Here is a 12525-nt window from a genome sequence, read left to right as displayed (position 1 = left end):
AAACAACAAAAAGATGAAATAAAAGCCTACAAAAGCAAAAAGAAGTAGTATTTATTTTTCAGAATATTTTTACTAAAAAGGAAATAATACCTATTCATTTAAAAACCTATTTTATTTAACTAAAAAGGAAAAATTAATACTATTTTTACAAAAACCTATTTTTTTATCCTAATTACTCTAAACTACATTATTTTTAAAGGATTAAAAACTAAAATAGCCTAAAATCTTATTATTAACAAACAAAAATGGGGAAAAATTGGGAGTTATCAGTGTGTCTATGGTCGGAGCAGTTCTCTTCAAATTTGTGTCTTTACAATAACTTGTCCTATCATATCTTGCATGTCAACCAAGTTATTAATTCCTTTCCTTATAAAGAAGATAAATCTTCTGACCTCACTACCTTCTCAAACCCTGTCTGTTACACCAGAGCTTCTTTCCCATAATGAGTTATCATGAAAAATAAAATATTTTCTCGTATCTAAGTCGTACGACGTGCATTAAATAGATATGACAAATTAACATCGATTATGACTAATACTCTTTCCTATTTAAACCGAGTCGATCATCCTCCTCTCTAACACTTCTACTCTTCCGAAAATCACCAATTTCTTTCTCTCTTGAATGTCCTCTTCAACACTCATTGAGTTTCCAAGCTCTCAACTATCCAAAAAAATGGAGCCACATCCTAAACCTCTATATCATCATCATCATCTTATCCTATCCCTAGATCAAGATGCATATACCAATTAAATATTCATTATTATTCGCATGCTTAGAACATACCTGCCTTACGTGAGTAGTTCTCCTACCTAACCAACACCCCTCACAACCGGAGCTTGCCTTTCCTCGCCACCACTTTCCTTCTCATTCCCTTCATCTAAGCCCTCCTTTTCTCTCATTTACTTCCTTAACCTCTTATTCTTTTTTTCTTTTCCATCTGTCTCCATCACCTCTCTTCTCTGTTTGATGGAGTCCTCCCTTCACAACCATTTCCACCTTCAACGGGCGATGATGCTCTCTCTTTCTGCTCTCACCTTGTTGATGTTTATCAAATAAGGGGAAGAGAAGACATAGACATGTCAGCATTTAGGAGCATATACTCAGCGGGAGTACACTAGACGATAGATTAAAATATGATAGCATAGAATCAGGGGGGGTCTCTAGATTCTTATAAGTTCTCATGCATAACATTGTATGCATTCATGTTAGTGCATTCTTATATTTGTATGTTTAATGTGTTTGAATATCATTTTTTACATGTGTTTACCATTATTACATATATATGCTCTAATTAGAACCTATGCTTCGATTGTTTGAAAACTAACTCTCATGCATAACAACTTTGATAATTTCAAACGATGTCTGAAATTCAGGCTAAAAGCTTTAAAAAAGATTATGAAATACGAATGCATTCCTACACTGACAGAAAACCGTATCGTTTAGATGTGTATTTGTTAAACATAAAAAAAATGGGAGTTTGTTAAGACAAGATCTTCTATGAGACTGAATTGTCTAAACGAAATGAGCATATGACAAAGTGTTATCTTTGAAAAAATAACATAATTAAAAGAAAAAAAATTATGGAAAAGAATTGTGAAATGTAAGTGCTTCGAGAAAAGTGTTAGTAAATGCACGCATTACAAAATGATTTCCTAATAAGTGTGTCAATGAGAGTCTTGCTAAACGCATTCGTACTAATGCCTTGCTAAACAAAGTTAAACGAGCTCTCACTATAAAGTATAAAATGATGTTTTTGGTAAACATGTTAAAAGGTACAAACATTATTCCAAAAACATATGTTGGAAGATATTTTGCAAAAAAGCACTCTTAAACTAAACGATAAATTACTAAACAAGGCGCTATTAGGAAAAGCCTTGCAAAGGCTAAATGATATATATGTTAAACGAAGGTTTCATCCAATGATGAAACTCTCACAAAATATTTGGTATCTTTAAAAGAATGCTTAAACAATCAAATCTTACTAAAGTAGTAGAAAATTTGACAAACTTACAATTGTTCTGAACGCACATTAAATGTGCAACGTTCAAAAAAAGCAAAAGAGATAAGAAAAGGAACATATTTGCCTGCACACATATCTACTCTACTATGCAGATTACCTATGACAAGCATTCACCTGCTCTACCATATACAAATCAGAAGTGGGTGTTAGAGACAAAGAAGGCATTCACATAATGTTCTTTCCATAAAAAGTTGTGCCAAAATGTACGTACTACCTACTTTTGAGAAAGTATTGAAAAAGCATGTCTACTCTGGAAAATTGACTTTAACCTATGTATACTACCTACGACAAGGCTAAGAAGATTCAAGATCAAAACAAGTATTATCCAACAAATACTTTCTTAAAGCCTATAAATTAAAGATATCTGAAGAGAAGAGCAAGAGAATAAGCACATGAACACAAAAGAAAATATATGAGAAGAAAATGTAAGCTCAAAAGAAAAGAAAATACTATCAAGCTTCATATAATAATAAGCTTTCTATTGTAAGAAGAGAAAACTTTAAGAGTCTATTAGATTGAATTGTATTGTATACACATCCTCTCTATGAGAGTAATAGTCTAAGGACTTGTAAGTGATCTTATAGATTGCAAATTTTAAACTGAATTCAAACATTTAACGCTTAACTAGATGGGATTAAACGGTAGCTAGACGGGTTTTCTAGTGGAAACTAGAAGTGGATGAAACTCAAATAGACAGTGTATCGGGAAGATACCGAGAGTGTCTTAGGATACCAAGAGTGGTGAAGAATACTACACAACATGTGTGGGTGAAACTCGAATCTAGTCAAAGTAACGTGGGTTACTTGGATTGATTAGGTGATACTAGGAGTGGTGTGAATACTCAGTTGTAATCTTGTTGAAGATTATAGTAGAACTATCTAAGAGGTCTTGGAGGAGAACTAGACGTAGCTGAGTGGAGTAAACCAATATAAAAAAAAGTATGTTTATTACTTCAATCTTGCTAAACGTTTTTCTAACAACCCTACAATTGCTTATTATATTAACTGGTTATAAAAGCTCTTGTCACCAAATGTTATTTTTATCAAAGAGTTATACTCTTGTCACCAAATGTTATTTTTATCAAAGAGCTATCTTTATCAAAATGCTACAACAGATTTAAATGGACGATTGAAAAATATTTATTTGAAAAAATGTAGTTTAAACAAAACTTTCAAGTCAAGTGTTTAATAACTTATTTAAATATTTTAACCCTTGACAAGGTTGTTAAACTATCTCTTTGGCATAAAGTTTTCTTATAACATTATTCATTCCCCTTCTAATGTTTTTCAACTACTTCAAAAACCTCTACTTTGCTAGCTTGGAGACAAAATTAAAAGTCCTCTCAATTAGGAGGAAAACATATGACCACTAAGATAGTAGAATCCTCTTCATTCCTAGAATGACACATGGTCAATACCTATGAGAAATTCTCTCAATTGAGAGCATGACACATGGCAAGAGCATGTGCCTCACAAAAGAGAGCAACTTGGAGACCACTATAGCCAAAAGACCACAAGTTTCTAGAAAGTTTGCTATCCATCTAGAGTTTTATCCTAGATCCATATGTCTCCTTAGGACCCATCTCCTCTAGGCCCAAAACCCTACACTACAACTTGGGGTGTTGCTCCCTCCACCACAACCTCTTCTCCCTCCAACTCCCCAACCTTCTATAAAAAAAATTTAATTACAAAAGTAGTCTTTTTTACTTTTAAACCTATTTATTTACTTTATTCTGAAACCCTAAATTCTTACCTATTTTTACTCACCCATTTTCACTCGCAACCCTACCTCTCACTCTCCCAAGTCTCACTTTCTCTCTTTCCAAATTTCCACCCCTTCCAACTCTCACCAGATCTGTTTCTTCTCATCTCCCAACTCTTACTGTTCTTCAACATATCCGTTTGGTTCTTCTTCATATTTCTGTCTCCATATCCGTATGGTTTCGTGGTGCAGTGGTGTGGCTTTTCGTGGTGCGGCACGGGGTGGTTGCGGTGGTTATTCGACGGTATAGCGGTTCCAAACGATAATGAATATTTTATGACTAACATCATAAAAAATAATTTTATTAACATTGATAAAAAAATGAAAAATGCATACATGAATTAATTAAAAATATTTCAAAAGTTCAAAATTCTTACTATTTAATTTAATTTAAATTTTTTTAAATTTAAGTGATCAAATTTTTGTCTTAAAGTTTTAAATTTTCAACATTTTAATTTTTTTTATTTAAATGATTATATAAAATGTTTCAACCTTTTTATAAAATTAACTATCATCACCAATATTTTTTTTTGGCACATTGTAACATATATTTCTTCCTCATGTATGAACATTTTTTTATGTGAGATTGCTTAACTCTTCGTACTTTGGTGTGAGTAAGATAAACCATAAGAAAGTTCAAAAGATACAACAATGGAAAGAAGCATAAAAAACAGAGAGAGAAGAAAATGAAACATAGAAACATGGGTCCACCATTAAAATGGTTGTGTTCTTTGAGTGATGAGATCGAAGAGAGAAAGAAACAGCATAACTGTCAATAATAAATGCTTGTTGGTTAAGCATAAACTAGATCATCGCATTCATGTAGGAGATTGGAGTGCGTAGAAGTTAAAAAATATTAACCCTAATAATAAAATTGTACTGAAGGGTAAAACATGAATAGAAAAGTGAAGGAAGGGGTAAAACATGAATGAGGAGGTAAAGGGAGCAAGGGATGGTGGTGAAGGGAACAACACCCTACAACTTGAGGTCCAAATACAAGACATAAAAAGACACCCTAAACTACTTGGCCCACGAGGACTAAAATAAATCTAATTTACTAAAAACTCATAATCCATGATAATAAGAGTTTGACCCACCTTCCACACATACTCCAACTCTTCTTTGGTATACTTAACCATGGGGTTATACCATTAAAGCTTGTTTTGGAATTTTGTTCTACAAACTCATTCCAAAATGCATTTCAATGGAAATCTTGTTATGAAAATTCCTTTTTAATTTTTTTATTCTAAAAATTTTATTTTGAAATTCATGTTTCTGAAATTTCGGAGGATTTCCAATCCATAAGTCTCTTTAACAAAGGATAAAATTTTTATTTTAAAAAATTATGGGGTACCGTTAGAAATCATGGGGTAGAAAAGGTTTTGTATCGATAAAAATTTTCACTTACTTCTGTTTTAACTTAGGACTGGATATTTTAGAATGTAACGTATAAATTTTAGGCTTAATACCCCTGATGGTCCCTATTTTTGCTAAGTGCGTTCACTTTGGTCCCCATGTTTTTTTTTTCTGTTCAATGTTATCCTAAAGAGTGTAAATTTTGTTCAATTTGGTCTTTTTTGCTAACGTCGTTTAAATCGTTAACGGCCAGATCTCCACATGTGCAATTAGAGAGTGAACTGTCATTTATGTTTTGACGTGGACTAGATCAGTCATCATCATAGGGACCACATTCGGAAATAATTAACAGAAACGAGGACTAGATTGAACAACCTTCATTCATTACAAAACATAGAGCCACATCACCATCTTCTTCAACCTTCAGCCCAACCAAAAATAGAAACCCTACTTTCTTTCTAAAAATCTAACCCTAGCGCCGCCACACCTAAACCCTCTGGCCACCACCGCAATCACCACATACCTGCAAACGAAACCCAAAAGACCATTACCATGACGCCGCTACGACCACCTCCACGCGCAATCATCTTCATCGCGCGCCTTCACCATCATCTTTTCCCAATTCGCGCTGCCACCATAGCTATTGAGGGTTTCGATTTGGAGGTTTTTGTTGTGTTATTTGGTTTTTGTAAATTGGAATGTATGATTTTCGTTTCAAAATTGATTTGGGGAATTCTTAGTTCTTCTCTGTTTTGTGAGTGGTTAGGGATTTTGTTCTTCCCTGCAGGTATGGGTTTTGCGAAGTGGGGATGAGGGTTCAAATTGGGAATGTTAGGGTTTCTGAACTTGGGGTTTTTCATTTTGGGTTCATTTGATTCGCGATAATGAGTTTCGTGGTGGTTGTTGTTGGATGCACGGGTAGCGCCAATGAAGGTGCTGGTAGGTGGCCATGGGTGGTGTTTTTGGGTGGTTGTTGGACAGAGAAAATGATGAGGTGAGAAGATAGTGGTTGGTCGTGACCGTGGCGGCGGTGGTGGTTAGGGTTAGGTAGTGACTAGGGTTTTTGTGTAAGGGGAAATTAGGGTTTCTAGAGGTAGGAGATGATGATGACGTGTCAAGGGTGATGTGTCATTGATTGTTCAACTGGACAGTTGATCGTTAACGATTTAAACGACGTTAGAAAAAAGGACCAAATTGAACAAAATTTACACTCTTTAGGACAACATTGAACAGAAAAAAAAAAAAACATGAGAACCAAAGTAAATGCACTTGACAAAAATAGAGACCATAAGAGGTATAAAGCCTAAATTTTACATTTCAAATATCTAACTATTTAAATATAAAAATAGAGGAAGATTATAAGATACAAAATTTGGGATGAGAAAAAAATCTGATGGACAGATGGACGAGTCAAAGAAACATTAAAAGCTGTATCTATCAAATATCTAACTCTTTAAAGCTATAGCTTTGACTGATTGGTTCTTCCTTTGACTAAAACCACCAACAATTAGCACAGCCAAACAACCCCATTTGTCTTCCACAAAATACTAAATAATGAAACTGTGAAAGAATTGGAACAAATAATAGTGCTAATTAAACTAATTAATCACAATATACAATGCTAATTGATGCTAAGAAGAAGATGACGGTGTTGATTCAAATTTATAGTGCTTATCCACAGCAACTGAAACATCCCAAGTGCAATGGAGTCCCTTTGGGATGGTCACAAGGTCTCCAACACCAAACTCCACAAATTCCGATGACCCTTTTGGGTATGCCTTCACCTTCCCTTTCAACAGATAGCACGTCTCTTCAGCATCAAACTTTAATTGGTACTTCCCTGGAGAGCAACCCCATCTTTCATTTTTCGTTTTTTTTTTTTATTTTTCCAACCCCACCAAAAGAAAAGAACACCATAAATAATTATACATGGATGTTATGAATCTAAATGGAGACAGAAGAAAATATCATAACAAAGAGGTGGAAAAGAGAAGAGAGCATGCATGCATACTTGGGCCAACACTTGATATTCAATTCAGCTAGACGTGACTCGGGAGGATTTCTTTCAATGGTGATTCTAAGATTTGAATTGGAATCGGAAGCCATGGAAGAATTGGAAGAGGTCGAGGTCGAGGAAGAGAATAAATATTATAAAGAACAAAGTTGACTACAGTATAGCACTGAGAAAAACTAGGTTTGTGTTGGGTGGTGTTCACTGGGATTTTGAAGAGAAAAATAGAATATTTGGGATCTGAGAGATTCAATATTATGATATGAGGAAGTTGGCTATCCATATTTAACAACTACCAATGAAATCATGCCAAATTGGTTTTCAACGAAATCATTTATTGCACTTTGCCTCAATGGAAATGAACCATCCAACTAGGGAGGTTTCGATTTGTTTAAAAGAATAATCATTAAGCACGAGAAATTAAAAATACTTGTTGATTAAAAAATTTTAATTTCTAAGTAAATAACAAAATTATGAAAAATTAAAAACTAAAAACTAAAATTAATGAAAATAACTTAGGAACTAAAGATTGCAGATCTTATAAAATGTAAGAATTTAAAGTACAAATAAAATAAATCTTTTCAAATAAAATGTTTAAGGAACTCGTTGACAAAACTTAAGTGGAAAAATTTTAACTTTCATAGGATAAAATCTACATTCTTAATTTTACCACAATTTTTTTCAAGATTTACATAGGATAACACCCTGGGAATCAGATCCTTCGTTTTATGAATGTTCAATCAACAACCCACGCTGCGTTCCAAATAGTCGAGCTAATAGCATTCAAAAACTAATTTGCGAAAGTACTAGAAGCATCAAATGTACATGACAGATCATGAGCTCCAATTACATGCCTGCTGCCAAGAACTTTTAGGTCATTAAACTCTCCTCAGCATAACACAAACAGCTCTTGTCAACTAATACCAATGGACTGAGATGTAACCATCTTATCAGTCCGAACCAGTATGAGCAAAAAGTAGGGACGCATTTGTGCCTCCGAAACCGAAAGAGTTTGACATAGCTACTCTAATTGGCATTTCTTCTGAAGCAGACAATGGCATGAAACCATCATGGAAGACAGGATCTGGCTTAGTTAAATTAAGAGTTAATGGAGCAATTCCCTGTCATAACAACATTATAGAAACAGTTATAATAGATTAAACATACAAGGTCTGGCTCTAGGTTATGCGTAAAAGCAACTGTACGTACAAAAATACTTCCCCACAACTTCTTGAAAAAAGTGCGTAAAAAGCTTGCTTACATGTCGTATTGCTAAAACTGCGAAAATCGCTTCAACAGCTCCAGCTGCACCTAGGAGATGACCAATAGCCCCCTGAAAAATTTCTGTTAATTAATCATTGATATCCCCATCAAAATAAAATAAAAACTAAATGGCATCTGCCATAGGTGAGAGCTCACATCGAAGAAGCGACCGACACTTAGATTATACAGACAATCAGATAAGTAAAAAATCTGCAACTTTACCTTTGTGGAGGAGAAGGCTAAAGCAGATGAGCTTGTTCGATCAGAGAACATGGTTTTGATAGCATTACCTTCTATGGTATCACCTATATAAAGAATTCTGATGAGAAAATTTACGGCAAAAGCAGACACACAGAGAGGTAGTATTAAAAAATAATAATATTCAAGCTTAAATTGCTGGAATCGACATAGGTTCACTTCACTTGCCCAAAGGTGTAGATGTAGCATGTGCATTTATGTAATCCACTTCAGAAGGATGGAGACCTGACTGCGTATCATGAAAATCGTTTAAAATTAGTATATCCGGACATGTCTAAGCCAATGCATAAAGCAAACAAAAATACATGGAAAAATTTAATTAAGACTAAAGTTCTGCTAAAAAGGCGTGCAGATCTCTCAAATAATAAATGCTAAAAGCACCAAAGTATCTAGCATATGCTGATTATAATAATGGTTTGGCTATTTAGTTTGGACACTTATGATTGTAACATAACAGAATCTTCACTTACATAATTTTGGATAGGGCGGGTGATAGGACCCTAAGGGTATACGAAAGGAAGAAGGGAATTATAAACAAGACATGAGGGTTAGGAGGAGGGAAAGTAGGTTGTTGGGGTAGGTGTGTTTGGGTTAAGGTGTTAGCTATAAAAGGGAGGGCGGGGGGCAGAGTGTCTCAAGGGGGACGGACACGTTTCTGTGGTTAGTTGTTTCACAGGAATATTACATGCTGTGTGAAGGAAGAATTGCTTCCTTGGTGGCTATCGAACTTGTCCTTGTTCTTCAGAAATCAATACAGTTTACTGTTTTTGTAAGTTGTGTGCTTAACCAAGGGTATCTTGGGTTTCTTGCTGCCAAGAAACCTATCAGCAGGTTTGGGTTTGGGTAAGTGTTCTACGATAATAGTTCTCAAACTTATATTTCATGGGTAGCTCCTAGCACTTGAATATCACCGACAACCATCGTGGGTAATTTTGATGGGTACCAATTTGACTGTCATCCCTACTCAGTGTCAATGAAGTGAAACAGCGAGTATACCTTCTCACTTATATGCCAATACAATGTAAAAAACAAGGGAAAAAGTACACAAAGAATAGCAGCTCACACAACATCAGGACAGGTATACATCAAAAGTTGGCAGCTCAGCCGACAGAACCTCTAATGATGCATAACGAATGCAAACAATACAGGAAAATAAAAGATACCTGTCTTAAAGCATGAGTCATAGCCATAATGGCACCTCTACCATCACTAGGAGGTTGAGTGATATGGTATGCATCACCTAGTTAAATTCCACATGAAAGAAGTCAACCAAATTTAAAATTAAGGCTAGAAGAAAATCCCATATCCTGCAACAAACTACCTGACATCCCATAGCCACGAATCTCTGCATAGACATTGGCTCCTCGATTTTTTGCATGCTCAAATTCCTTAAAGATAGGAGAGCAAACAATTAAGAAAGGTCAAATATTATAAATAAAATATGAAACACAATAAAGTTCTTAACCAACCTCCAAGACCAAGACTCCAGAACCTTCACCTATCCTGAGTAAAAGTAACTTTGATATAAGCAGCAAGGCAAACAAACCAAACGAATCAATCACAACAAACATGATTACAATCAGAAACAAATGTTCAATGCAAATATACTTACACAAACCCATCTCGACCACAATCAAATGGCCGTGATGCTTCCAGAGGGCTTGAATTATATTTTGTTGACAGAGCCCGAGACCTGCAAGTCTCCATAATCAGATTTAAAATGTAGAGGGAAAAAAGGACAACTGATTACTAAAGTTGTCAATAATAACAGAGGACACAGGGCATTGATCATAATTTACCTGCAGAATCCTGCAATTGATAATGCATCAATACTGGACTCTGTGCCTCCAGCCAACATAACATCTGCATCCCCAAATTGAATCATTCTCATTGCATCACCAATAGAATGTGAACCAGTGGCACATGCAGTTACTGCAGCATGATTTGGTCCCTACATTCAAGAATTCCGGAAAATAACTTCTTCCAGTGCCCAGGATTATTAAGGATAGAAAAGGTCATAGCATAACAACATCCTAATAGCTCCGAAACATTAGCTTTACTACTCCTTTTACTGATTAGACTGTTGACATATGTTATAAACTAATAATTGTTCTACAGGGAGATATAACATTTTTCTTTGAGAATTTAAACTCTCAAAGCTGATGTACAGACAATTACTCATCCAAATTAACATGAAGGAATTTTTTGTCTCAGATGGCTGTTACTTTTCATTGGATAATGATCTAAGAAATTATTATAACATGAAGAAACATGGAAGCAAGAAGATATATTTCCTACATCCATTCTATAGAAGGGAAAACAATTCTATAATATAGATATAACTTTCATCTTAAAATTCACAACACACGTATTTATAAGCTAGCAGATGAAAATGTGGTGGCGTGTCCTGCGCTCCAGCAATTGAAGGAGGCCAGGAGCTCATTAATATTTGCACTTTGTAGTATAGAATATAACTCAGCAGAAAGTAGTCTCTTCACCTGGAACCCATATTTCATGCTCACATGACCTGATGCCATATTGATCAATATCCGTGGGATAAAAAATGGACTAAGGCGACGAAGACGCTGTATTCAGGGTAGAAGAAGTAAATATCAAATGCAGTATAATTTATTTAAATTACTAAATATTTCGCTGCCATAACTAAAAACACTTGTTGAAAAGCTTTGACAGGGAAAGATTCAAGACCAGTGAGTTTCAATTAACTGACCTTCTCACAGATCAGTTGAGCAGAATCTAGAATGTCACTAATGCTTCCAATTCCCCCACCAATAGACACTCCCTAATAGGTTTTGAAGTTTTAACACAAGTTACAAGGCAAAATTTAAAAAAAAAAATGATTTGTTATTAGCCAAATTCAAAAAACGCGTACCGTTCTTTGCTTGTCTTCCTGCTCAGTGGGACACCAATTAGAATCTTTGAGAGCTTCATCAGCAGCACACAGTGCATATGCTATAAACCTTGCTATTGATCGATGGTCCTAAGGTAAATGTCACAGTACTACAATGACATCAATAAGCATAAGAGCAGTTCATCCCAGTTAAAAGTACAAAGTGCTGTATCTACGAAAAGTCATCTCATCAGCCAGTGTAGGAGATAACGATAACGATGATAATAACAAGATTACCTTAGAATTAAGCCAGATTTGATCGTTGAATTCACCTGGATTGGTTCCAGTAGGAACAAGAGCAGCAACTTTGGATGTCAAGTGATCGAAGGCACTCAACTGAGTTTCCTTATCAAAAGAACTCATCTTGAGGTCTTCCAAGGACAATGCCCTTACCCCACACTCCCCATCAATGAGGCGCTTCCACGTTGTGCCCACTCCACAACCAAGAGGAGTCACCATACCTAACCCTAAAACATCGTCAATTGAAATGGAATCTGAACTCAGCACCGAAAAACAAACATGATATAAAATGAATGAACAGTTAGCTGGTTGGTTACCAGTAACAACTACTCTTCGGGAAGAAACAACAGGAGGAGGTGGAAAAGTTGCAGAGGAAATGGTTCGGTAAAAGGAAATCAAAAAATTTCTCGCAGTTCTACGCATAGTTGCCATAAATAATATAACAAGAATCTGAAACTAGAACCTCGCGAATCCTTTCTTTCTACTACTACGCAGTACTCACTCTCTGTGGAAGAAACCAACCACTTCCAATGGCGCTGTGAAAAACCAACGAATTGAACCCTAAACCCACTGTTTCAGGTAATCTAAGAACAGACATTCACATTCACAATCTGTAACCTATGTGCTTCCATATTATATGGTTCAGGGCAGCTATTTCTCCTACCGTTCTTTCATCGCTTTTTCATTTTTAATTCCTTTAATCGAGGA

The 12525-nt window shown here is 35.3% G+C and overlaps 2 protein-coding genes across 4 annotated transcripts; both read right to left on the bottom strand.

Annotated features, from left to right (window-relative positions):
- Positions 1-6433: 6433 nt before the first annotated feature.
- On the bottom strand, positions 6434-7596 carry LOC106771538. Its single transcript, XM_014657533.2, has 2 exons — positions 7149-7596; positions 6434-6994 (listed from the first exon to the last, which is right to left on the bottom strand). The coding sequence occupies exons 1-2, from the start codon at positions 7241-7243 to the stop codon at positions 6769-6771; spliced, it is 321 nt and encodes a 106-aa protein (XP_014513019.1). The 5' UTR covers positions 7244-7596; the 3' UTR covers positions 6434-6768.
- A 168-nt stretch (positions 7597-7764) lies between these two features.
- Positions 7765-12502, bottom strand: LOC106770822 (3-oxoacyl-[acyl-carrier-protein] synthase, mitochondrial). 3 transcript variants are annotated; one of them, XM_014656636.2, is made up of 14 exons: positions 12135-12502; positions 11815-12044; positions 11560-11667; positions 11398-11469; positions 11168-11254; positions 10469-10620; positions 10282-10362; positions 10139-10172; positions 9991-10057; positions 9833-9909; positions 8838-8898; positions 8634-8716; positions 8410-8481; positions 7765-8269 (listed from the first exon to the last, which is right to left on the bottom strand). In XM_014656636.2, exons 1-14 carry the CDS (start codon positions 12247-12249, stop codon positions 8099-8101), a joined length of 1410 nt encoding a protein of 469 aa, XP_014512122.1. In that variant the 5' UTR covers positions 12250-12502; the 3' UTR covers positions 7765-8098. The 3 variants fall into 3 exon arrangements, with proteins under 3 accessions (XP_014512122.1, XP_022640806.1, XP_014512123.1); XM_022785085.1 differs by having other exon boundaries at positions 12320-12502; XM_014656637.2 differs by having other exon boundaries at positions 8107-8269; positions 8358-8481.
- Between the last annotated feature and the right edge of the window lie 23 nt (positions 12503-12525).

This window comes from Vigna radiata, chromosome 8 (genome assembly GCF_000741045.1).
Source record: "Vigna radiata var. radiata cultivar VC1973A chromosome 8, Vradiata_ver6, whole genome shotgun sequence".
Classification (NCBI taxonomy): Eukaryota; Viridiplantae; Streptophyta; class Magnoliopsida; order Fabales; family Fabaceae; genus Vigna; species Vigna radiata.
Note: the sequence above shows the minus strand (reverse complement) of the source record. Positions and strands in the feature narration are given on the sequence as shown.

Excerpts from the sequence above, each read along its gene's own strand:
- LOC106770822 (XM_014656636.2), bottom strand. The coding sequence starts at position 12,249 with ATGGCAACTATGCGTAGAACTGCGAGAAATTTTTTGATTTCCTTTTAC. Across the intron at positions 12,045-12,134 it reads CCGAAGAGTAGTTGTTACTG|GGTTAGGTATGGTGACTCCT; the intron begins GTAACCAACCAG and ends ACGATGTTTTAG. Across the intron at positions 8,899-9,832 it reads TGACTCATGCTTTAAGACAG|TCAGGTCTCCATCCTTCTGA; the intron begins GTATCTTTTATT and ends CATGATACGCAG.
- LOC106771538 (XM_014657533.2), bottom strand. The coding sequence starts at position 7,243 with ATGGCTTCCGATTCCAATTCAAATCTTAGAATCACCATTGAAAGAAAT. Across the intron at positions 6,995-7,148 it reads AATATCAAGTGTTGGCCCAA|ATGGGGTTGCTCTCCAGGGA; the intron begins GTATGCATGCAT and ends GAAAAATGAAAG.